The sequence below is a fragment of the Oryctolagus cuniculus genome, chromosome 7 (assembly GCF_964237555.1).
Source record: "Oryctolagus cuniculus chromosome 7, mOryCun1.1, whole genome shotgun sequence".
NCBI classification, from domain to species: domain Eukaryota; kingdom Metazoa; phylum Chordata; class Mammalia; order Lagomorpha; family Leporidae; genus Oryctolagus; species Oryctolagus cuniculus.
In genome coordinates this window covers 70,137,663-70,163,922 of record NC_091438.1, presented here as the reverse complement: position 1 = coordinate 70,163,922, position 26,260 = coordinate 70,137,663, and the positions used below count along the sequence as shown (strand labels likewise).

The 26,260-nt window shown below is 41.6% G+C and overlaps 1 protein-coding gene across 1 annotated transcript in view; it reads right to left on the bottom strand.

Moving 5' to 3' along the window:
• The window catches only part of LRRC39 (leucine rich repeat containing 39), a 30,779-nt gene extending 5,796 nt beyond the window's left edge, over positions 1-24,983 (bottom strand). The window contains exons 1-6 of the mRNA XM_002715469.5: positions 24,755-24,983; positions 17,500-17,696; positions 13,588-13,693; positions 12,096-12,252; positions 11,378-11,514; positions 1,479-1,624 (exon numbers count right to left, since the gene is read on the bottom strand). Of these exons, the coding sequence (XP_002715515.1) occupies positions 1,479-1,624; positions 11,378-11,514; positions 12,096-12,252; positions 13,588-13,693; positions 17,500-17,612 (659 nt within the window). The 5' untranslated portion in view covers positions 17,613-17,696; positions 24,755-24,983. The remainder of the gene's footprint in view (positions 1-1,478; positions 1,625-11,377; positions 11,515-12,095; positions 12,253-13,587; positions 13,694-17,499; positions 17,697-24,754) is intronic.
• Between the last annotated feature and the right edge of the window lie 1,277 nt (positions 24,984-26,260).

Sequence of the window (26,260 nt, the reverse complement as noted above, 5' to 3'; positions counted from 1 at the left end):
GATATAGTCACCACCTACAGTGCTGGCATCCCATTTGGGCACCAATTGGAGTCCCAGCTGCTCTGCTTCCAATCCAGCTCTCTGTTATGGCCTGGAAAAGCAGTAGAAGAGGGCCCACGTGCTTGGGTCCCTGCATCCAGGTGGGAGACCCCAAAGAGGCTCCTGGCTTCGGATCAGCCTAGCTCTGGCCATTGCAGCCATTTGGGGAGTGAACCAGTGGAAGGAAGACTCACACTCATTCTCTCTCTGTAACTCTGCCCTTAAGATAAATAAATAAATCTTTTAAAAAATCTTTTAAAAAAGATTTATTTATTTATTTGAAAGAGTTACACAGAGAGAGAAGGAGAGGCAGAGAGAGAAAGAGGTCTTCCATCTGCTGGTTCACTCCCCAGATGTGCACAATGGCTGGAGGGAGCTGTGCCAATCTGAAGCCAGGAGCTTCTTCTGGGTCTCCCACACAGGTGCAGGAGCCCAAGGACTTGGGCCATCTTCTACTGCTTTCCCAGGCCATAGCAGAGAGCTGGATCGGAAATAGAGCAGCCAGGTCTTGAACTAGTGCCCATATGGGATGCCGGTGCTTCAGGCCAGGGCTTTAACCCGCTGTGCCACAGCGTCGGCCACAATTGAAAAAACTTAAATATTCATCTGAGTTAGTTTCTTACGTTAAAAATCAGAAATAATAAATATGCCCATTTAGGGCAAGGCACTCAACATGATGACTAACAGCATGGACTCTGGCTGGGCTAATTGCCAATATGCAAACTTCAGCTTGCCCGCTTAAAACTGTGACCTTGGACAATTTAGCTACATCTCTGTAAGTTTCTTCATCAGTTTGTAAAGTTCATAATGTTATTGTTATGGCAATGCTGTTGTTCTGGCATATTCTTGTTCATTTCTTGAAGTCAGCCAGTTTTTCCTCTCCAAAATGCATTTACTTGGAATAAGTAATAATAAGTTTCTGTTGAAACAGCATATTTAGAACTAAATGGATCTACTGTGATTGATTATGCATGGGAGCCCTGTTGTTTAGTTTGTTCTCATTTTTCAGGTTTTTTAGGTTTTTTTTTTTTTTTTTTTTTTTTTTTCAGGCAGAGTGGACAGTGAGAGAGAGAGAGACAGAGAGAAAGGTCTTCCTTTTGCCGTTGGTTCACCCTCCAATGGCCACCGCGGCCGGTGTGCTGTGGCTGGCGCACTGCGCTGATCCGAAGGCAGGAGCCAGGTACTTATCCTGGTCTCCCATGGGATGCAGGGCCCAAGCACTTGGGCCATCCTCCACTGCCCTCCCTGGCCACAGCAGAGAGCTGGCCTGGAAGAGGGGCAACCGGGACAGAATCCGGCGCCCCGACCGGGACTAGAACCCGGTGTGCCGGTGCCACAAGGCGGAGGATTAGCCTAGTGAGCCGCGGTGCCGGCTTGTTCTCATTTTTCATAGATAGTTTCAAGAAGTTCCTTGTAGCATAAAAAGGTACTTACTTTACCTTTCTATAGTATCAGGAAGTTGTTCAAGTCTGTTGCTTCCCATGTCCAGCCACTCAAGAGCAGGCATGTTCAATACAGCAGGAGGGATGGTAGTAAAGTGGTTCATACTCAAATCAAGGTGAGTAAGTTTTAACAGATTGCTGAGCTGAAGAGGAAAACAGGTCTTTCTAAGTGAATGTTCACAATGTAAGCTACTAGAAAATCACATTGGTAAAGAAGATATTTCACATCCAGGAATGTTCAGATTACCCTAGGGCTTTATTTAGTAATAGTCCCTCACCACCACCACCCCGCCCCCCAAAAAAAAAAACCTCCAGTGAAATGAAAAATTTGTCAAAATTTCATCTATTTAGAGAAAATGTATTTTCAAAATAACCAAGCTCCAGGCTTTACAAAACCTGTGTGACAAAAGGCTTTCTTTTTCTCCAAGAGTAAGCATCTAGTGGTTGAGAATTGTATTGGGAAACTCCAGTTTAAAAATAATAGTTATTTGTATTGAATTAAGAACAAACTGCCCCTAAAAAAGCCTGCAGAGCATTCAAGAGAAACACCTACTGAGACCCATCTGAGGTGTGTCTGGACAAAGTTATTGATCTTACCCACCAGGACAATTTGACTTGGGTGATGTGTACATAGGATCTGTTTCATCTTAGCCATCTGGAGCAACTTTATGCAACCCGTTCTTTTACCCTCCTTATTTATTCCAAGAAATTCCTTCTTAAAATGAATCAGTTCCATCTTTTCAGTTTACCTTGTCCCTGAACATGTTTATAACCAATCATGGTCTAAAGAAAGTAATATCGGGACTGGCATTGTGCTGTAGTAGGTAAAGCTGCTGGCTGCTATGCCAGCACCCCATATGGGTGCGGTTTGTGTCCTGGCTGCTCCACTTCTGATTCATCTCCCTGATAACGGCCTTAGAAAAGCAGCAGAAGATGGCCCAAATGTTTGGGCCCCTGCCACCCAGGTGGGAAACTGGATGAGGCTCCTGGCTCTTAGCTTCAGCCTAGACCAGCTCCAGCTGTTGTGGCCATTTGAGGAGTGAACAAGTGGGTAAAGGATGTTTCTCTATATATAATCTCTGTAGCTCTGACTTTAAAATAAACAAAAAAGCCTTGAAAGAAAGAGGAAGAAAGATGAAAAAGAGAAGAAAATACCTGTGAGCAATTGCCTTCAACTTACCTAAAGCCCATCTTTCCAGGCCAAGCCAGTGTATATTCCTTATGGAATGACAAATAGAATTTACTGTCATTGAACAGATAAATCTGACTGGAATTTGGACACTTTGGAACACTTCCCAAGGCTCATAAAAGTCACTAAGCTTGTGTTTCCCAGCCTAGGTCACTCACATCCTGCCCTGAATAAGCTATTAATTTTCCAAAGAGTCTGTTTATTCCTATTGACAGAATCTTAGTGTCTGACAATTTATATACGTCATCTCTGTCATCAGCTCTACCAGTTGTTAATTGTTTTCTAAATGAAGAAAGCCATCAAGATTAGAACAGCAGAGTAAGATGGTAGCTGAGTAAGACACTCAAGTGATCTCTGTCCAGAGAGACACAAACCTGAAGAATTATGCATACACCAAGTTGCCTTTGTAAGAGCCTTGGAAGCCAAGTGAGAAATCACAGTGCCTGTTTTTAGTACAATAAGAAAAGACATTGAATAAAGCAGAAAAGAAAGTTGCCCACTTCACCTATCCCCCGGTTCCAAGAAGCACAGCATGATAGACATCTCGCCTCCCTCTTGGGAGAGGGAGAGGGAATTAAATCCAGACCTTAGACTTGAATCTAGCACCAACACTACCATGAGAATACCTACAGACTTAGGTTTTTTATTTTTAAAGATTTATTTATTCAAAATGCTGAGTTACAGAGATAGAAGGAGAGATAAAGAGAGATCTTTCATCTGTTAGTGGACTCCCCAAATGGCTGCAAGGAGCCAGGACCTTTTTCCAGGTCTCCCAAATGGGTGAAAGGACCCAAATACTTGGGCCATCCTCTGCTGCTTTCCCAGGTCATCAGCAGGAAGCTGGATCAGAAGTGGGGCAGCCAGGGTTTGAACAAGCACCCTATGGGATGTCAGCACTGCAGGCAGTGGTTTAGCCCACTGTGCCATAGCACCGGCCCCTGTAGACTCAGTTTTATGACTGTCCTTACTCAGGTGGCTAAGTGGCTGATGCACCACCTCTCCCCCAACCTCCAAAAGACAGCAGAGTAAAACTCCAGTTACTGGGGAGCAAGACAGGAAAGGAAACTTAGAACCTTGCCTTGGAGCTCAGACCCAGGCTGCTGCTATGAGACCTGGTGCCAGATACAACCTGAAGGCCTCTATCCCCATCCTCTCACCTGTAGGCCACAGCCTGCAGGTAAGGATTTCAAATTGTCCTGGCATCAGGGGGAGAACTGCATCCTTATTGGATAGACTTGTCCTGGTATCATGCTAACCTCATATGGACCTGGTTTGTACCCCTTGGGTTGTGCAGGGCTGCCGACTGAGACCTAGGTGTGTCTTGGTTTAGTGCCAACCTGAACAGCCAAGGGGCTGCCTTTTCACCCTTTCTCCATCCTTAGGAAGACGGTAAAGAACCACAGGACTGTGACTTGAGACTCTGCTGCTGGAATAAAACAACATCAGGCAGGTCCTAGTAGTCCTTGTCTCTGAGCCAGTTCCTGTGAGAGGAAACTCGACTTGTTCTAGTACCTAATAAAGTCCTATGGTTCCAGCTGGTCAAACTTAAATGCCAGCCAACATCACTTCTAGCTAGTTGCAGTGGCCACAAGCTGTGAGTCCATTTCAGCAGCAGACCATAGAATTCGGGCTTTGGACCTACCCCATGCTGTGTTGGTCTGGGTAGGCTATGTGCTCCAGGTATGATCTATCATTGCAGTGTTGGTAGCCAAAGGACTGAGTGTGGGGCTTGTGGGGAAGGATTATCCTTTTTTGACACCTCCTTGATCTATTGTGAGTGTCACAGCATCTGTGGATTTGAGATACATCTGAGCTCTGGGCATCACAGAGACATTGTCAGTGTGCTAGTGGGGAAGTTGTGGCAAACCTCAATTTAGAGCGCCACCTCGTGCTGAATTTGCAGAAAAGTCCATAGGCCTAGAGCAAATAAAAGGACTGCTTAGAATTTCTGAAAGGACTGCCACAAAGAAGCCAGGATAAGAAGAATGGTGGTGTGTGGGGGAATCCTTCAAAGCATATTTGACATCATACACAAACAAGCACAAAGAATTCTCAGGAAACCGTGTCATCACCAAACAAGGTTCCAGAAACCAACTACCTTGGATATGATATTATTAAAAGTTCATAAGAGGCCAGCGCTGCAGCTCACTAGGCTAATCGTCCACCTGCGGCACCAGCACTCTGGGTTCTAGTCCCAGCTGGGGCACCGGATTCTGTCCCGGTTGCTCCTCTTCCAGTCCAGCTCTCTGCTGTGGCCCAGGAAGGCAGTGGAGGATGGCCCAAGTGCTTGGGCCCTGCACCCGCATGGAAGACCAGGAGGAAGCATCTGGCTCCTGGCTTCGGATTTTGGGGAGTGAACCAACAGAAGGAAGACCTTTCTCTCTGTCTCTCTCTCTCATTGTCTAACTCTGCCTGTCAAAAAAAAAAAGCTCATAAGAATTTAAAATAGCTGTTTTAAAGAAACTCAGCAAACCTCATGAGAACACAATGAAATGATTTACTATTGTAATAGAGTAGAATTAAATTGCACCCTAGATCAATTAACAGACATCTATAAAACTTTCCATCCAAAAGCGGCAACATACACATTCTTCCAAACAACACAGGCAAAGTTCTCCAGGATAGATCATACACATAGGTCACAAAAATAGTCTCAACAAATTTTTAAAAAATATAAATTATATCCAGCATCTTTCCTACCCATAATTCAGTAAAACTAGAAATCAGTACCAAAAATTTTGGAAACAACAAAAACACATGAAAATTAACTTACCCCTAAACAACCAATGGATCAAGGAAGAAATTAAGAAAGAAGTTTAATTGAAACAGGGGTTGGCATTGTGGTGAGCAGATATGGGCATTTGTTCCTTTCCTGGCTGGCTACTTCACTTTCAAAAACATAACAAATCTTTTTTTTTTTTTTTTAAAGACACTAATAGGGGCCAGCACTGTGGCACAGCGGGTTAACATCCTGGCCAGAAGCACCTGCATCCCATATGGGCACCAGTTCAAGACCTGGCTGCTCCACTTCCAGTCCAGCTCTCTGCTGTGGCCTGGGAAAGCAGTAGAAGATGGCCCAAGTCCTTGGGTCCCTGCACCCATGTGGGAGCCCTGGAAGAAACTCCTGGCTCCTGGTTTGGATCGGCGCAGCTCCGGCTGTTGTGGCCAACTGGGGAGTGAACCAGCGTATGGAAGATCTCTCTCTCACTCTCTCTCTATGCCTCTCCTCTCTCTGTGTAACTCTGACTTTCAAATAAATAACTAAATCTTTAAAAAAAAAAAAGACACTAATAAAAGAAATGGACACAAAAAAATGAAAAAAATCCCATGTTCGTGGATTGGAAGAATCTGTATCATTAAAATGTCCATAATACCCAAAGTGATTTACAGATTCAATCAATCCATATAAAATATTAATGACATGTTTCATAGAACTAGAAAAAACACTGCCAACATTTGTGTGGAACCACAAAAGGCCCTGAATAGACAAAGCAATCTTGAGTAAAAATTAAAAAAAAAAAAGCCAGAGGAATTACACTACTGACTTAAAAGTATTACAGGGGCAGGCACTATGGTATAGCTGGTTAAGCTACCACTTACAATCTACAACCCATATCAGAGTGCCAGTCCAAATCCTGGCTGCTACTTCTGATCCATTTTCTGCTAACACATCCTGGGAGGCAGTGGATGATAGCCCAAGTGCTGGGGCCCCTATAACTGCTGTGGAAGACACAGATGGAGTTCCAGATTCCTGGCTTTGGTCTGGCCCAGCCATGGCCATTGTGGGCATTTAGGGGGTGAATCAGTATGAATTTACTCTGATTTCAAGTAGACAAAATTAAAATAAATAAATTTAAATAGCCTGTATTAGCATAAAAACACACATCAACCAATAGAACAGAATAGAAATCCTAGCAGTAAACTCACACGTCTACAGTCAACTGATCTTTGACAAAGGGGCTAAGATGTGCAATGGAAAAAGGACAGTCTTTTTCAATAAATGATGCTAGTAAAAATGCATTTCTAGAGGCTGGTGCTGTGGCGAAGCACGTAAAGCCACTGCCTACAGTGCCAGCATCCCATATGGGCGCTGGTTCGAATCCTGGCTGCTCCTCTTCCGATCCAGTTCTCTGGGCCTGGGAAAGCAGTAGAAGATGACCCAAGTCCTTGGGCCCCTGCACCCACGTGGGAGACCTGGAAGAAGCTCCTGGCTCCTGGCTTCGGATCAGCTCAGTGCTGGCCATTGCAGCCATCTGGGGAGTGAACCAGTGGATGGAAGACCACCCTACCCACCACGTGCGCCTTTGCTCCTGTAATACTGCCTTTCAAATAAACAAATAAATAATTTTTTACAAAATGCATTTCCACATGCAGAAGAGTGAAGGTAGACTCCTATCTCTCACCATGTATGAAAAATCAACCCAAAATAGATTAAAGACCTCAAATGTTAAGACTTGAAACATTAGAAGAAAGCAGGAGAAACGCTTCAGGATACTGGAATGGACAAGCATTTTTGGGTCAGACTCTTAAAAAACACAGGAAACAGAAAGAAAAATAGACGAATGGTATTTCTTCAAACTAAAGAGCTTCTGCACAACAGAGTAAATAATCAACAGGATGAAAAGATAATCCACAGAGTAGGAGAAAATGTTTGCAACTTATACATCTGACAAAGGGTTAATAACCTGAGTGTATAAGAAACTTAAATAATAGTAAAAAAAACAAATAATTCAATAAAAAACAGATTTAAATAGACATTTCTCAAAGGAAGACATACAAATGGCCAATAGGTATGTGAAAAGATGCTCAGCATCACTAATCATCAAGGAAATGCAAATCAAAACCCCAATGAGATATCAGCTCACTCCAGTTAGGTTATTATCAAAAAGATAAAAGATAACAAGTGTTGGCTAGAATGTGGACAAAAGGGAACTCTTACACATTGTCATTGGGAATGTAAATTAGTACAGTGATCATGGAAAAGTAGGGAGGTTCCTCAAAAAACCAGAAATAGAATTATCATAGGATCCAGAAATCCTGTGGCAGGGTATATACCTAAGGAAGATTAAGTCAATTCATTAAAGCAATATCTACATCCTATGTTTACTGTAGCATTATTCACATTAACCAAGAAATGCGATCAACTAAGTATCTATCAACTGATGAATGGATAAAGAAAATGTATTACATTTAGAGAACAGAATACTATTTGGTTATAAAAAGGATGACATCCTATCATTTGCAAAAACATGAATGGAACTATCTAGGTCATTATGTTGAGTGAGATAAATCCAACACAGAAAGACCAAGACTACATGACTTCACTCATCTACAGGACCTAAAAAAGTTGATCTGATAGAAGTATGAGAGTATAAAGATGGTTGTAGAGGCTAGGGAAAGGAGTAGGGGAGAGCTGGCTAAATGTTGATTCCCCGAGTATCAAGTTGTAGTTAGACAGGAATAAGAAGTCCTGGTGTTCTGTTTCACTGTAGAGGCACTATAGATAGTGGTAACGTGCTGTAGATTTCTCTCTCTCTCTCTCTTAAAAAAATTATTTATTTATTTGAAAGTCAGAGTTACACAGAGAGAGAAGGAAATGCAGAGAGAGAGAGAGAGAGAGAGAGAGAGAGAGAGAGATCTTCCATCTGCTGGTTTACTCCCCAGTTGGCTGCAATGGCCAGAGCTGTGCTAAATCCAAAGCCAGGAGCCAGGAGCTTCTTCCGGGTCTCCCATGCAGGTGCAGGTGCCCAAGGACTTGGGCCATCTTCTACTGCTTTCCCAGGCCATAGCACAGAGCTGGATCAGAAGAGGAGCAGCCGAGACTCGAATCAGCGTCCATGTGGGATGCTGGCACTGCACAGCGACTTACCCACTATGCCACAGTGCTGGCCCCAGTTTTTTGCTCTTAAATAAAAAAAGTAAAAGAAAGAATTCTGAATGCTTTCACCATAAAGAAATGTTAAATTTTTCATGGGGCCGGCACTGTGGCATAGCGGGTAAAGCCGCTTCCTGAAGTGCCAGCATCCTATATAGGTACCAGTTCAAGTCCTGGCTGCTCCACTTCTGATCCAGCTCTCTGCTGTGGCCTGGGAAAGCAGTAGAGGATAGCCCAAGTGCTTGGGCCCTTGCACCCCCATGGGAGACCTGGATGAAGCTCCTGGCTCTTGGCTTCAGATCTGCGCAGCTCCAGCCACTGCGGCCAATTGGGGAGTGAAGCAGCGGATGGAAGACCTCTCTCTGCCTCTTCTTCTCTCTCTGTATAACTGACTTTCAAGTAAATAAATAAATATTTTAAAAAGTTTTTTTTCAAGAAATAGATATATTTACTCTGCTTGAATATTACACAGTGGATAGACATTTACAAAAACATCACATGGCACCCATTAAAATGTACAAATTCTTTATTTTTTTTTTTTTTAATTTTTGACAGAGTGGACAGTGAGAGAGAGAGAGACAGAGAGAAAGGTCTTCTTTGCCGTTGGTTCACCCTCCAACAGCCGCCCTGGCTGGAGTGCTGCGGCCAGCGCACCGCCCTGATCCAAAACCAGGAGCCAGGTGCTTATCCTGGTCTCCCATGGGGTGCAGGGCCCAAGCACTTGGGCCATCCTCCACTGCACTCCCGGGCCATAGCAGAGAGCTGGCCTGGAAGAGGGGCAACTGGGACAGAATCCGGTGCTCCAACCAGGACTAGAACCTGGTGTGCCGGCGCCGCAAGGCGGAGGATTAGCCTAGTGAGCCGCAGTGCCGGCTAAAATGTACAAATTCTTATGTGTCAGTTCAAAATAAAATTAAAGAAAAAATATAAGATCAGTGTCCTCAGTTTAAGAAAGTAAATGAATTGATATGACTGCACCAATGATATGACACACCCCCTCCAGAAGTAATATCTCTCCTAGAATTCTTATGTGTATTTAAATATTTTATGACTATGACTATATACATAAATGTTCTTATAATTTCTCTATATATGTTTTCTATATATGTTACTATTATATTCATTTTTAATATAAGGATTACTACACAAGATATGGTGATTTAACTTGTTTTTTTTTTTTCTCTCAACATCAGTTTTGAAATGTATTAATGTTGCTGTTTCTAGTGAAAGTCTCAAGATGTGAGAATTCGGTTAACACTTATACAAAAACCTGTCCAGTTAGCTAGGAAAGTTCTATGTTTTACTTCTGTCTCAGATATGGTCAGATTAACATTTGCATCACAGGTAAGTACACAAATGCATTTTGTGGATAGTGCAGAAAAGCAAGAGGGTCCTGCTTAGTGGGAGATTCTGTTTCTCTGAGTTAGAGTTCAAGCCACATCATCAGACTTTTGAAATTTTAAAATTGCTCAAGATTGAAGATAAAAATATTACTTTTACATAAGCATATATACATTTGTGTGCATACAGTGTGTGTAATTTGATAGATGGAAGATGAACCTCCATTGACTGGTTTCTCGGTAGTACCAGAACCATTTGCTTTTAGAAGACTGCAAAGATAATAAAGCTAAACAATCTAACAGTCCTAATTTCCCCTGTCTGAAAGCTGATATCTAGTAATGTAAAATGGTGTGAGTCCAAGGCACATGGATATTAGAGACACATTTTTGGTAACAAATAGTCCTAGGCTTAAGATTTCAGTTTAGTATCTTTTCCAGTATAAGCTCTGTTTTAAGTGAAGAAGCTAAGGGAAAAATGGCTTGATAGAAATACACATATTCACATAGCTTTTAGGAACAGAGACAATTCTAGGGATAAAAATCATAAGAATTAGAAATAGAATAAAGAAATTGTATGTGTAAAGAAATTGTCCATGGGATCATCTATCTGTCCATGGGATCTATATATATATACTGTATTACCTGCAAAAAGAACTATTATTGGTGAATTATAAACATTTCCCAGACGAATGCATAAAAAACTTACATTCATCTCTTTCTCAAAAAATCACTTTGGGCCGGCGCCGTGGCTCAATAGGCTAATCCTCTGCCTTGCGGCGCCAGCACACTGGGTTCTAGTCCTGGTCGGGGCACCGGATTCTGTCCCAGTTACCCCTCTTCCAGGCCAGCTCTCTGCTATGGCCAGGGAGTGCAGTGGAGGATGGCCCAAGTGCTTGGGCCCTGCACCCCATGGGAGACCAGGAGAAGCACCTGGCTCCTGCCATCGGATCAGCGCGGTGCGCCGGCTGCAGCGGCGGCCATTGGAGGGTGAACCAACGGCAAAGGAAGACCTTTCTCTCTCTGTCTCTCTCTCACACTGTCCACTCTGCCTGTCAAAAATAAAAAAATAAAAAAAATTTAAAAAAAAATCACTTTGTAAAAACTGATAAAGAGTTTTTCAATTACCACATGGACTATGCTTTATGATAATCAGTTACTCATTGAAAATGCCCTTATTAAGTAATGATTACAATCTAGGTTCTGCCCTCAATTCTAGTAATTTAAGAAATTAAAACTCTGACCTCAATGAGATCAGTCTAGCCATCAACTGATGTCAATACTGTAACAATAATACAGTATGTTTTACGTTAAGTAGATTTTTCTCTAACTAAAAGCTTATGTTATTCATATAATAGCAAATCATTTTAATTAAGTATTTTTCTGCAATAAAATTTATAGCATTTCCTCATTAGTTTTACTTTTAACAATCACACATTTGAGAAATAAACTAGTTGATGGAAAATAATATCATAGGCACTTATATCTTTCTGACCTCTTGTGGAAGATCACATATATCTCTGTTCACAGCCAGTTCTAGTTTCTCCAAGCTGGCACAGTTACTTAGCTCCTTGGGGACAGTCTTGATTCTATTGTAGCTAAGAATGAGTTCCTGAAGCCTAGTGAGCAGTCCTACAAAAAATAATACACAATAGATGGCAGATGGATATAAAATAATATTTTCCATTAAGTATAATATCATAACTTGCTTTTATCAGCAAATTCATAGTTAGTTTCTTCCATTTTTCCAGTCTCTATTGTACCCCTTCTTCAAACAGATTTACTGTGCTGTGAGCAAAAAAAATTTTAAAAACAGGACAGAGAAAGGTAGGAAGAAAGGAAGGAAGGGAGGGAGGAAGAGAGAGAGAGAGAGAAAGGAAGAAAGGGAGGGAGGGGGGAAATTCTGTTTTATCTATATTACATCTTCAGTAATTTTCTATTTTGGAGATTTTTCTTTTTTAATCTTTACCTGTTCTCCTCTAAGGAGAATAGCTGAACCAGGAATATTGTTTCCAGAATCTCACATTGACGCCTGATCCTCAATTACTTCAGTAAACTCAGAAGCTTGGATCTCCTAGAAGCTTTCACTTGGATTAAATTTTTAAAATGTTCTCAAGATTCAAGGCTATATAAAGATGAGATTTGTATTCCATGTACTGAAAACACATTTGTGCTTGGATAAACTAACACACGAATGAAGCAATCTTTCTTACCAATTCCTCGAGGAATCTCTGAAATTATGTTTCGAGATAAATCTAGCACAATGAGGTTCTGGAATCTTCCAATGAATTCAGGAATTTTCAATAAACCAGTTCTGTGAAGTTGCCATTCTTGTAGCTGATTGAGTTTCAGCAGAGAAGAAGGCAGAGTCTAAACTCCAGTGAAAGAAATAACAGGGTCATTGTGTTACTTAATAAGTTACTTTAATATCCTGCGACACTGCATGGTGATATTATTTGATTTGTAAAAATTTGTATTTTTTTCCTGGATTGGCTACATTTCAAAGCACTTTGAGTTGCTTATAAGTTTTCAGACCATTACAGTTTTAATTGTTTGCCAAACCCTCAAACCCCAATTCAAACATATCTTGTTCGATAACATACACACACATAGAAGTATGTCCTGAAGATTCTGTTGCATTAGGTTTTCCTATAATACATAAGCTATTAAATTAGAATATCAAAAATGACTTTAATCAATAATTCAAACTTCTCTTCTACTTCTGTTTATTTTGTGTGAGTTAAATTTTTAAAGAATTTTTAAAAATATTTTATTTATTGATTTGAGAGGAGGAGCTACAGGCAGAGAGAGGGAGAGACAGAGAGAAATGTCTTCCATCCTCTGGTTCACTCCCCAGATGGCCACAACAGCTAGAGCTGGGCCAATTCGAAGTCAGAGCCAGGAGCTTCTTCTAGGTCTCCCATGTGGGCACAGGAGCCCAAGAGCTTAGGCCATCTTCTACTGCTTTCCCAGGCCATAGCAGAGAGCTGGATCAGAAGAAGAACAGCTGTGACACAAACCAGCGCCTATGTGGGATGCTGGCACCACAGGCAGGAGCTTAGCCCACTATGCCATAGTGTTGGTCCCAAAGATTTTTTTAAACTTAAGGTTTTTAAGAGTTCCAACTCTTCTGATCTCTATGCCTGTTCCAATGCACCATAAAATAGCCAGGAGAGAAATAAAAGATTTAACCTCAAAGTTAAATATATCTATATTATGAAAACAAATACTGACCCAAAGATTGGAAGCCCTAGTAAAAATTAGAGTATGCCTAATGGCATTAAGCAATGGTATTTCTGTGTGTATGGGTGTGATGGTGACAGAGAAAGACTATGAATCATGTAATAGACCTAAGAACAATGACAACAAAATCACATTTCCATTTTGTGGACTGTTAACTACGCATTTCTTTGGAAAAGCCATATAATCATTTTTATGGGAAATGAGAAACTGCTTATTAGAAGGACTAGCAGGAGAAGTACTACAAATGACTTAAGTTCAGGCAGAGTTGAAGCACATTGAAATTGTGCAAAACAACTATGAAGTTATGTTTCTTTTCAGTGGTTCATGCTGCCCAAATTAATTTGGTGGATTATTAAAATTGGATTTTCCAGCTATCCCACTCTTTGTTATACCATGTTAGAATCATTCTCTCAACTCTTCCACAAAATTCAAGGTGCCAAACATTGCTTTCCTGATGCTTACCTTCCATTCCTCCTTTTCTATCTTCAGAATGACTCTTCCATCCTCCCTCGTGACTTTTTCTTTTAGCTTGGTTAAGCACACTCGTTCTTCCCAGATCCTCACTAGCCTAGGAGACCAGAAAATCATTTTAGTTCATAGATATTGACACAAGTAGGATTAGTTTTATTTATTTTCTAAAGCAATATTATTTTTTTAAGATTTATTTAGTTATCTGAAAGAGATACAGAGAGGCAGAGGCAGAGAGAGAGAGGAAAAGGTCTTCCATCTGCTGGTTCACTCCCCAAATGGCCACAACAGCCAGAACTGGGCCAATACGAAGCCAGGAGCTTCTTCTGGGTTTATCATGTGAGTGCAGGGGCCCAAGGACTTGGGCCATCTTCTGCTGTTTCCTAGGCCATAACAGAGAGCTGGTTGTAAGTGGAGCAGCCGGGACTCGAACCAGCGCCCATGTGAGATGCTGGCACTGCAGGCAACAGCTTTACGCACTACACCACAACACCGGCCCCTCATTTTGTTTTTAAAACAACCCATCAGAGACAATCATTTGACCAATTGTATCTGGAAATCAGACAAAAATTTATTTTGCAAGACATAAATATAAGTAGCACCACAAATGCCCTATTTTTAAATTTCTGAAAAGTATTGTAGCTCTCCATTGATTTTATTTACAATAGCTTTTTTGAAGATACAATTCAGGGGCCGATGCTGTTGTGTAGTGCTAAAAGTTACCACCTGCAATGCCAGCATCCCATATGGACGCCGATTCAAGTACTGGATACTCCACTTCCAATACAGCTCTCTGCTACGGCCTGGGAAAGCAGTAGAAGATGGCCCAGGTCCTTCCTGGCTTTGGTCTGGCCTAGCTCCAACCATCAAGGTCAACTGGGGAATGAACCAGCAGAAGGAAGACCTCTCTTTCTCTCTGTGTGTAATTCTGCCTTTCAAATAAATAAATAATTCTTTTAAAAAAAGATAGAATTCATATGCCATGTCATTTTTTAAAGTATACAGTTTAGTGCATTTTGCTATATTCACAGCATGAGCAACCATCACTGCTATCTAATATCAAAATATTTTATCACTCAGAAAAGAAATTCCATACCCTTTAGCAGTTCCTCTCTATTTCTCCATCTCCTGCTCCCTGACAATCTATTATACTTTTTTGTCTCTATGGTTTTACCCTACTCAAGACATTTCCAACAAGTGACATTATAGGACACGTGGACTTTCATTGTGGGGAGCAACTCGGACTAGACTAAGTTACTGGAATTAAGACTTATTCTATGCATCTGCTCTCCCACAATATGGCGCTGAGAAGGGAGAAGCAGCTTCTACACAGCTGCCTCCAGTTCAACCAATAAACAGCAGGACCTGCTCCTGATTGGAGGAGAGCAGCGTACTCGGCGTGTGGGTAGCAGAGTTGGGATTGGTGGAAGAGGACTATAAAGGAGGAGAGAGACAACATGCACCAGGAACATCTAAGGGGAACACCTGTGCAGCCCCCGAGAGAGCCGGCCGGCGGTATGCCGCTCCCCCGCGGAAGTGGGGAATGTGGCAGGGGGAACCGCCCTTCCACGGAGGTGGAAGGGTCAGTAGCCAACCCGGGAAGAACCAGCAGCAAACCCGGGGAGGGCCGAGCAGACGAAAGAACAGCGCAGGGTCCTGTGTCGTTCCTCCACGAAGAGGGGGAGCGACATAATGGTGCCGTGACTCGGATATGAAGCCTAGGCAGGGTCTTGTGTCGTTCCTCCACGAAGAGGGGGAGCGACATAATGGTGCCGTGACTCGGATATGAAGCCTAGGCAGGGTTTAGTGTCGTTCCTCCACGAAGAGGGGGAGCGACATAATGGTGCCGTGACTCGGATATGAAGCCTAGGCAGGGTTCAGTGTCGTTCCTCCATGAAGAGGGGGAGCGACATTCATGTCAGGCCTCTTAGCACTGTTTTATTCCAAGTTTATCCGTGCTGTAGGCATGTATCAGTACTTGATTCCTTTTTATTATAGTGAAATGATTCCACTCTATGTGTCTACCAAATGTATCTACCATGTATAACCAATATGTTTATTTGTTCATCAGTCGATGGACATTTGGGTTAATTCCACTTCTAGTTATTCTGAATAATGCTATGGACATCTATCTACAAGTTCTTATGTGAATTTCTCACTAAAAAGCTATTGGAAGCTATTGTGAATGAGGCTCCTCCCCTGTGACCCAACAGACCTGCCTAAACATCAAAATTGGAGCTGAAGTTTCATTTCACCAAACTGAAAATAAGTTATGTGACCTTTTGAGAAACAGGAGAGACAGATAACAGCCAAATTTTGCAAATAGGCCAATTTCATAATGGGCCAACTTCATAATGAAGTTCCCTCTGTCACAACCCTTACACTAACAAAATAACCTCATATTAAAGGGTTATTTTTTGTTATTCTGTATCCATGTCCCTGCCTTACAAGGATCATAACTTTGAAATGACCAATCTACTTTTTGTTTCTTGTATTTGCTTTTGTAAAGCCCTTCTCTATCTATAAGACCAACTTCTTCCACAGGGCCAATGTAACACTTATTATGACATGAAGTGTTGCCTGACTCTAGACAGAAAAAAATCCAATTAAGGTCTTTAAACTAAATTGCTGTAAGTTTGTCCATTGATAGATTACGTTTTCATGATCCTAGGAGTAGAATTGCTGGGCCACAGAGTAACACTAGACATCGACAGTGGACATTGTCCAACTGTTTCCAAATTGACTGCAACCTTTTAAGTCCCCACAGCAGTGCATCAAGGTTTCAACTTCTCCGTATCCTCAATATTTAATCACTCTTGATCTTTTTATTATAGCCTCCTAGAGGGTATGAATGGTATCTCGTTAGGGGCTTGATTTGCAATTTCCTGGTGATTAATCCATAAGTGTTTAATAAGTTTATGTAATGGCTCAGAAATAATATAGTTCAGCTTCAGAGTTAAATTGCACGTTACTGGAGTGGGCATTGTGGTGTATTGGGGTTAGGCCGCCATTTGGGACATCCACATCCTATATCAGAATATCAGGTCGAGTCCTGGCCACTCTGCTTGCCATCCAGCTTCTTTCTACTGCATTCTGAAAGGCAGCAGATCATAGCTGAACTGTGTGGACCTCTGTCACTCATGTGGAAAACATGGATAGAGTTCCAGGCTCCTTGGCTGTGCTCCTGGCTCTCTCAGCCCCTGCTCTTATGAGCATTTGGGGAATGAACTAGCAGATGGAAGATAGCCCTCTATCTCTCTTTGTTGCTCTACCTTTCAAATAAATAGACTTTAAAAATAGTTAATGGAAAATGGAATTAAAAGGTAAGGGATTTTTGGTATAAAAAATCTGAAATCCATACATGGTTTTTCATAATACACATTTCCATGAACATTTTGAAGACCATTTGTACAGGTCCTTGTGTGTTTTGTGACTCACATCCCTTAATCACATTTAATTGAGTCAGGTGTTCCTTTAAGAAATTCATTAACAAGGCATTTAATAAATAATCTTTTTTAAAAATAATTGTGATGTGGGCCTGGCGCTGTGGCACAGCAGGTTGATGCCCTGGCCTGAAGCACTGGCATCCCAAATCGACACTGGTTCGAGACCCGGCTGCTTCACTTCCTATCCAGCTCTCTGCTGTGGCGTGGGAAAGCAGTAGAAGACAGCCCAAGTCCTTGGGCCCCTTACACCCGCATCGGAGACCTGGAGGAAGCTCCTGGCTCCTGGCACAGCTCCGGCCATTGGATGGAGGACCTCTCTCTGCCTGTCCTCTCTCAGTGTAACTTTGACTTCCAAATGAATAAATAAATAAATAAATCTTTTTTTAATAAAAAAATTTTTAAAAATTGTGATGTTACAAATGTTCACTAAATCAAAAAAAATAAATATGTTAGAGCCTACTTTTGTTGAAATTCCTTCTCTCGTCTCAGGTCTTCATTGTGTTTCTGTATTCTTTTTTCCCAAACCTCCTTTACAGCATTGACAGCACCAGTACAAGCCACAGTTTCGGTCATGATTTCTCCACATTGTCACAGAGTCATTAACTTCATTAGGTTCTCAATAACTGAATCACAGATGCCGTGTCAGGAAAGACCCAACTGTATGAGAATATAAAAGCAATATTTCAGGGTGTTTAGTGAGTACTAGTATGACCAGAAGAGCTCATAGTTATTGAATATCTTTCATGTTCCCAAAACTATGTTACAGACTTTATAAGCCATATCTAACTTTTTTTTTTTTTTTGGACAGGCAGAGTGGACAGTGAGAGACAGAGAGAGAAAGGTCTTCCTTTGCCGTTGGTTCACCCTCCAATGGCCGCTGCGGCCGGCGCACCGCGCTGATCTGAAGGCAGGAGCCAGGTGCTTATCCTGGTCTCCCATGGGGTGCAGGGCCCAAGCACCTGGGCCATCCTCCACTGCACTCCCTGGCCACAGCAGAGAGCTGGCCTGGAAGAGGGGCAACTGGGACAGAATCCAGTGCCCCGACCGGGACTAGAACCCGGTGTGCCGGCGCCACAAGGCGGAGGATTAGCCTAGTGAGCCACAGTGCCGGCCCATATCTCACTTTTAAAACCCTCATAAAACACTATGATATTGACATTTTATTGTCTCTAATATATTGATGAGAAAACTGAGCCTTAAAGGAGATTAACAATTTGCTCAAGCTCTTATAACTAATATGTGGCAGAGGTGGGAACTGATGCCAAATCTACTTTCATTTTTATACTGTAATTCACAATAATGAAAATTGCAAACAGCCAACTATAGGAAAATAGTTAATACTGCATATATAAAATAAGATCTTGGGATATCTATCTAATCTGGATGCCATAGGCATAAACTGGAAATCAGTTAACTGATAACATATATTGCAGTTATTTGCTCTGATTTAAAAATAAATTGCAGGGGCTAGCACTGTGGCACACTAGGTTAATCCTCCACCTGAGGCGCCAGCATCCCATATGGGCACTGGTTCTAGTCCCGGTTGCTCCTCTTCCAGTCCAACTCTCTGCTATGGCCTGGGAAAGCAGTGGAGGATGGCCCAAGTGCTTGGGCCCCTGCACCTGCATGGGAGACCAGGAGGAGGCTCCTGGCTCCTGGCTTCAGATCGGCGCAGCTTCTGCCGTTGCGGCCATTTCGGGGGTGAACCAACAGAAGGAAGACCTTTCTCTCTGTCTCTCTCTCTCTCTGTGTCTGTAACTCTACCTGTCAAATAAATAAATAAAAATAAATAAACAAATTGCAAATGGACAGATGCATTATTGAGGATTGTGACCTGAATCTCAGAAATAAGAGGAAAATGCCTAATACCAGGGGAATGGTTAAGTGAATTACGGTAGATCCAATTGATGGAATATCCTACAATCTTACAAATAATAGTATTGATTTTTTTAGCAAATTGGCAATGATGAAAGAATTTGATTAAAAATCATTTGAATGATTTCCTCCCAAATTCGGGAAGAGAAATACATGCACAATCATTATTTCTTTTCAATGTTATACTGGAAAGCCATAATGCAAGAAAGTAAATAGAAATATATAAAGTTGGAAAGGGAAGAAATTAAATCTGTAATAGCATAGGGAAACAGGCACTTTCATACACTGCTGGTGGCAGGTTATATTACTATATTCTTTTCGGGGAGAGATTTTGCAATATTTATTAAACTAACAAAGGTATATTCACCCTTCAAGAAATTTACAATACAAATATTTTCAAATATAAAATGACATATTCCAAAGTTACACATTGCAGTGCTTTTTTTTTTTTTTTTTTTTTTTTTGACAGAGTGGACAGTGAGAGAGAGAGAGAGAGGAAAGTCTTCCTTTTTCGTTGGTTCACCCTCCAATGGCTGCTGTGGCCGGCGTGCTGCGCTGATCTGAAGCCAGGAGCCAGGTACTTCTCCTGGTCTCCCATGGGGTGCAGGGCCCAAGCACTTGGGCCATCCTCCACTGCACTCCCTGGCCACAGCAGAGAGCTGGACTGAAAGGGGAGCAACTGGGACAGAACTGGCGCCCTGACCGGGACTAGAACACAGTGTGCCGGCACCAGCAGTGCTTTTTAAAATTTATTTGTAAAAAGGGAGCAAACTTCATGTATTTCATACATACAGTTTTTAAACATTTTTTAAAATTTTATTTAAGGTATGCAAATTTCATGTATTTCATATATGCAGTTTTATGAGCATAATGATACTTCCCACCCTATCCTCTCTCCCTTACTCACTCCCACCCTCTCTCCTTCTCTTTTTTCTTTTAATTTTTACAATGAAATATTTTCAATTTTCTTTTTTTTTTTGTGAAGTAATAAGGTTTTATTTGGGATAGGGATCTGTCAGCACAGCAGGGATAGAGAGTGCCCAGTCACTTAGACTAGGGGAGAGCAAGGTTCAATGATTAAATGGAGAGAATATACCTAGGCAGGCCAGACGGGTGGCTCAGCAGAGAGCAGAAGGCTGAGTACTCAATTTTGTTTATAGTCACAAGCTTAACCCTCCACTAAATACAGAATTCAACAAGTAGTAAGTAGAAAAACCACTGTTCCACAAGACTATAGATAAGAGCAATAAAAATTAATCAAATCTCAAAATGTAAATTTTGCTCAAATACATTACATTTTTGGACTCTGTATATTAGTTACCACAAATCAGGGAAAACATATTTTATTTGTCATTTTGGAATTGGCTTATTTCACTAAGCATAAAGGTCTCCAGTGGAACCCATTTTGTTGCAAAAGATGGGATTTCACTCCTTTTTATGGCTGAGTAGTATTCCATTGTGTATATATACTATAATTTCTTTATCCAGTCATCAGTTGATGAACCTCTGGTTGATTCCATATCTTAGCTATTGTGATTTGAGCTGCAACAAACATAACTGTTTCATATGATAATTTCATTTCCTGGCTGGTGCCGTGGCTCACTAGGCTAATCCTCCACCTGCGGCACCAGCACACCAGGTTCTAGTCCCAGTTGGGGCACCGGATTCTGTCCCAGTCGCTCCTCTTCCTGTCCAGCTCTGCATGGGAGACCAGGAGGAAGCACCTGGCTCCTGGCTTCATATCGGTGTAGCTCCAGCCGTGGCGGCTATTTGAGGGGTGAACCAATGGAAGAAAGACCTTTCTCTCTGTCTCTCTCTCACTGTCTAACTCTGCCTGTCAAATTAATTAATTAAAAAAAAATTGTGACCGCTGGGAGCTCTAGGCTTCCTGGCCTAGATACTCCTCCACATGGCTGGTTCCTGGTGCTTGGTACAAACCCGTATTTACCTCTCTCTCTTAAATAATACTCTCTGCCTCTGCTTTGCTGCCGGTGATAAGCGGTGGATAGCAGTTCAAGGTGCTTGCTGCACATGGCTTTGGCCTGCTCTCTGAGTGGTATGGACGCTACCCTAGTTTCCAGACTTTCCTCTCTCTCCAACCTGAACTAAAGCCCTCACTTTCCTAGATACCTTTCACACTAAATAAAAGCCTAAAACGTACCATGCTGCCTCGTTTATCTGTGCCGGTATTTAGAATTCTCTAAATATTAGGCAAGAACCCTCTTGGGCTTGTTAATATTGGGGATTTATTAATAAGCCCATGGTGAAATCGTATGGCACCCCAAATTCTGGTAGCATATGTGGCACCCCAGATAGCACTTCTGGGGAACTTTAAGAGGCCATACTTTTGTGTGAATTTTAGGGGTCATGTCCGATTTCAACACCACTGCCTCCTGGAGTTCACATAGGCAAGAAGCTAGAATCAGAAACAGAACTGGGACTCAAACCCAGGCACTCCAGTGTGAGATGTTGGCATTACAGTTACAATCAGAACTGCTGCACCAGACACTTGCCCTGATATTAAAATATTTTACCAGTGGGAAAAGAAATCAAGAGATATACTAAAAATCAGGATATTATTCTTTTTATTTTTACTTTTTAAAAAAATATATTTATTATTTATTTGAAAGGCATATATATAGAGAGAGACAGAGAGAGACAGAGAGAGACAGAGAGATAGAGAGATCTTCCATTTGCTGGTCCACTCCCCAAATGGCAGCAATGGCTGAGGCTGGGCCAGGCTCAAGCCAGGAGCCAGGAGAGATTCATCCAGGTCTCCTACATGGGTATAGGCACCCAAGGACTTGGGCTATCCTCCGCTGCTTTCCCAGGTACATGAGCAGGGAGCTGGATCAAAAGTTGAGCAGCAAGTACTCACATCGGCACCTATATGGGATGCTGGCATCAAAGGTGGCGCCTTAACCTGCCACAATGCCGGCTCTAGGATCTAACTCTTTTTTTTTTTTTACTTTTATTTAATGAATATACATTTCCAAAGTACAGCTTATGGATTACAATGGCTTCTCCCCCACCATAACTTCCCTCCCACCCACAACCCACCTCTTTCCCGCTCCCTCTCCCCTTCCATTCACGTCAAGTTTCATTTTCAGTTCTCTTTATATACAGAAGATCAGTTTAGTATATAGTAAGTAAAGATTTCAACAGTTTGCACCCACATAGAAACATAAAGTGAACAATACTGTTAGAGTACTAGTTATAGCATTAAATCACGATGTACAGCACATTAAGCACAGAGATCCTACATGAGGAGTCAGTGCACAGTGACTCCTGTTGTTGACTTAACAAATTGACACTCTTGTTTATGGCATCAGCAATCACCCTAGGCTCTTGTCATGAGTTGCCAGGGCTATGGAAGCCTTTTGAATTCAATGACTCTGATCATATTTAGACAAGGTCATAGTCAAAGTGGAAGTTCTCTCCTTCCTTCAGAGAAAGGTACCTCTTTCTTTGATGACCTGTTCTTTCCACTGGGATCTCACTCGCAGAGATCTTTCATTTAGGTCATTTTTTTTTTTTTTTTTTTGGACAGAGTGTCTTGGCTTTCCATGCCTGAAATATTTTCATGGGCTTTTCAGCCGGACAGGATCTAACTCTTAATCATCATTTTTCATAATGAGATTCATTAGGTAACATCAAAAGTTGGTAAGAAGTACACCTGCCGTTGAAAAATACAAATGAGAGTACTTCAAAAAGTTTCTGTAGGGGAGAGTGTTGAGAGTGTTTTGGCACAGTGGGTTAAGTGGCTACCTGGGATGCCACATCACATATCAGAGTATCTGGGATACAGTTCCACCTCTGTTTCCAATCTAGCTTCCTGCTAGTGAACCTGGGAAGGTAGTGAATGATGGCCTGTTTGGGTCCCTGCCAACAATAAAAGAGACCCGGATGCAGTTTCTGGCTCCTGGCTTTGGCCTGGTTAAGCTCTGGCTGTTGCAAGCATTTGGAAAGTAAACCAGCAGTTTGAAGATCTCTCTGTCTCTCCTTCTCTCTATTACTTTCAAATCGGTGAATCAGTCAATTAATAAAACTCTTTTTGAAAAGTTCATATAAAATGTGTATTTTGAAAAAACTATACACAGATTCCAAAATTTTCTTGTATCAAAATAGACTTATGTATAAATTCCATTTTCCATGAATTTTTTGAAGTTTCCTTCTATGGAGATAACTATTGAAAATCAAACCCTGGGCCAGCACTGTGGTGCAGGGGGTTAATGCCCTGGCCTGAAGCGCCAGCATCCCATTTGGGTGCCGGTTCGAGTCCTGGCTGTTCCTCTTCCGATCCAGCTCTCTGCTATGGCCTGGGAAAGCAGTAGAAGATGGCCTAAGTCCTTGGGCCCCTGCACCCACGTGGGAGACCCAGAGGAAGCTCCTGGCTCCTGGCTTCGGATCAGCTTGGCTCCAGCTGTTGCGGCCATCTGAGGAGTGAACCAGCGGATAGAAGACCTCTCTCTCTGTCTCTACCTCTCTCTGTAACTCTTTCAAATAAATAAAATAAATCTTAAAAAAAAAAGAAAACCAAACCCCAAAATGGTTAAAATGCTTACTTCTGGGGAGTAGGGGTGGTGATAGAGAGGCACGTAGTACAGAATGTTGCTGTCTATAATTAGTGTTTTAAATTCTTGACTTTTCAAACTAAAATTATGCAGTGTAGGTGGAGGGGGGTGCTGGTGCTGTGGCGCAGCGGGTTAACGCCCTGGCCTAAAGTGCCAGTATCCCATATGGGCGCTGGTTCAAGACCCGGTTGCTCCTCTTCCAATCTAGCTCTCTGCTGTGGCCTGGGAGAGCAGTGGAAGATGGCCCAAGTCCTTGGGCCCCTGCACCCGTGTGGGAGACCCAGAAGAAACTCCTGGATCCTGACTTCGGATTGGCACAGCTCCAGCTATTGCAGCCAACTGGGGAGTGAACCATCAGATGGAAGACCTGTCTCTCTCTCTGCCTCTCTTCTCTCTGTGTAACTCTGACTTTCAAATAAATAAATAAATAAATATTTAAGAGAGAGAGAGAGAGAGAGGCAGAAGAATTGTATCACAGAAGAAAAAAGTTTAAAATTTCAGGATTAATATATAATTGGCAATCTGCAGGAAATTATTAGAAGGTCTCTACCCTTGAGCAATGTAAGCAGAAGTTAGGAACAGAATCTGAGATCTTTTTGCCATCAAGGAAGCTTGGGATGCACATACTACTAAGCCAGCTACTGGGGCATATCACAGTCAACTTATAATTTATTGTCCCAGACTGAAGCAAGACTGAAGTATTTGCTATTTGCTAAATATTTCAAATAATCATTATCAAACAATAAAATACTTTTAAGTCCCAAGTATCTACATGTATATGTGTACTTTATTAGGCACCTATAACATTTCAGTCATTTGCTAATTCATTTCCTCCTTTGCTATCACTGTCTAAACTCTGATCATCCATCAGTATTCCCATATTTCCCATGCAGGAAAGCAAGTCTATAACGATGGATGGGTTTTCTGCCTCCAGCAAGGATTGTGATCTCTCCTTTGATCATTACCATAACAGAAAAGCACAGAGCATGGCAGTGAGGTAAACATTGCAGCACCACGACTGGGAGAGTTGGCTTCACAAAGTCAAAAGAAAGTGAAAGACATACAATTGCAAAAGTGTTTACCTCTAAAGAAATCTATCTTCCAGCAGATGACAATTACTTGAGTGACTGAACCTCAGAAAAGACCTTCAAATTCAACTCCAAGTTTTGTTTGCACATTGCAGCACATACAGATGCAGGAAAAATATCATCAACAATCAATTTACATGTGAGGAATGGAGAAAAATGTGTTTTGAGAAATACTTACCATTGTCAGTGGATGCTGAAGTTGATATGCCCAAACTTAGTGATAATCAACCAGGAATGAATTTCAGGAAGAATTTCTTCAGTGCAGTTCCAAATGACTGAAGTCCTCAGTCAGGCTGTAATCAAGTGAAAGGTAATGTTAGCCTGGTTCTAATTTTAGTTCATGGACAAAGCTGAGAATAGCAAGAATCACATGGGGCTTCTCTGCTAAGGATCAACTGATAAATGTGAGCACATTCTATAAAATGCAGAATGTTGTGTGTTCTACAGACACTGCAAAGCTACCAGGCATAACTATTTCTAAGCTCTGAAAAAATAACTATTGACAGGATTTCTACTTTCCATAACTTACACATTTTAAGTATTTAACAGAACTTAGTTAATCTATTTCAAACAGAAAACTGTACCTAATAAACCACAGATCTCCAAATATACGAACTACGAAGACGTTCAGAAAATGGAAAATGAGTATGTGAATAAGCATAGGCAACAGAGGAGCTCCAAACTTGTGCTGCATCCAGACTTCAAGTTTAATTCTCTTTCAAATTTCAACTCTCAATTTAATGATCTCTTCAACTTTATCCTCAGCTTTCTCAAATAGAACTTAATTCTAGTTTAATGCTTTTAATTTTTTTGCATTTATTATGTATGCACATGGACAAAATATATAATGTAAACATATGGAACAAAATTCTCCCCCATCCCTGCCTCCAGCCATTTAGGTCTGTTGTCTGAAGGCAATCACTATTACCGTTTTACTTGTACTTTTCCAGAGATGCTCTGAATTAGTATTCCTATTTGGCTTTTTTAAAAAGGGATACTTGGGGCCAGCATGTGGCATAGTTGGATAAGCCACCACCTGCAGCACCAGTGTCCCATATGGGTGCTGGTTCGAGTCCGTGCTTGTTCCACTTCCCATCCAGCTCACTGCTAATCACCTGGGAAGGCAGCAAAAGATGGCCCAAGTGCTTGGGCTCCTGCCACCCACATGGAAGACCCAGAAGAAGTTCTTGGCTCCTGGCTTTGGCCTGGCACAGCTCTGGCTGTTGCAGCATTTTGAGGAGTGAACCAGCGGATAGAAGTCCTCTTCCTGTTTGTCTCTCCCTCTTTCTGTAACTCTGCCTTTCTAATAAATAAGTATCTTTTTTTTTAAAGGGAACAAAATAAAAGGAAACATGTTGGAAAAAAGGAATACTTATAGGAAATCCATTTATTTATATTTGCACTTAAATGATTGTAGGAAGAGATGCTTTTATTATGATTTTTACATGCACTATGCAGTTTTGAAGACTGTTCAAATCATGTTCATGACTTAAAATTGAAATGCCAGATCTCCCAAGAACAAAGTATTTCTAAAGCTCTAATATAAAAACTATATTTAATTTCCTTTTTCAGCATTTTATGTCTATATTTCTTTTTTATTTTTTCAACCTTTATTTCATAAATATAAATTTCCAAAGTACAACTTTTGGATTATAGTGGCTTTTCTCCCCATAACCTCCCTCCC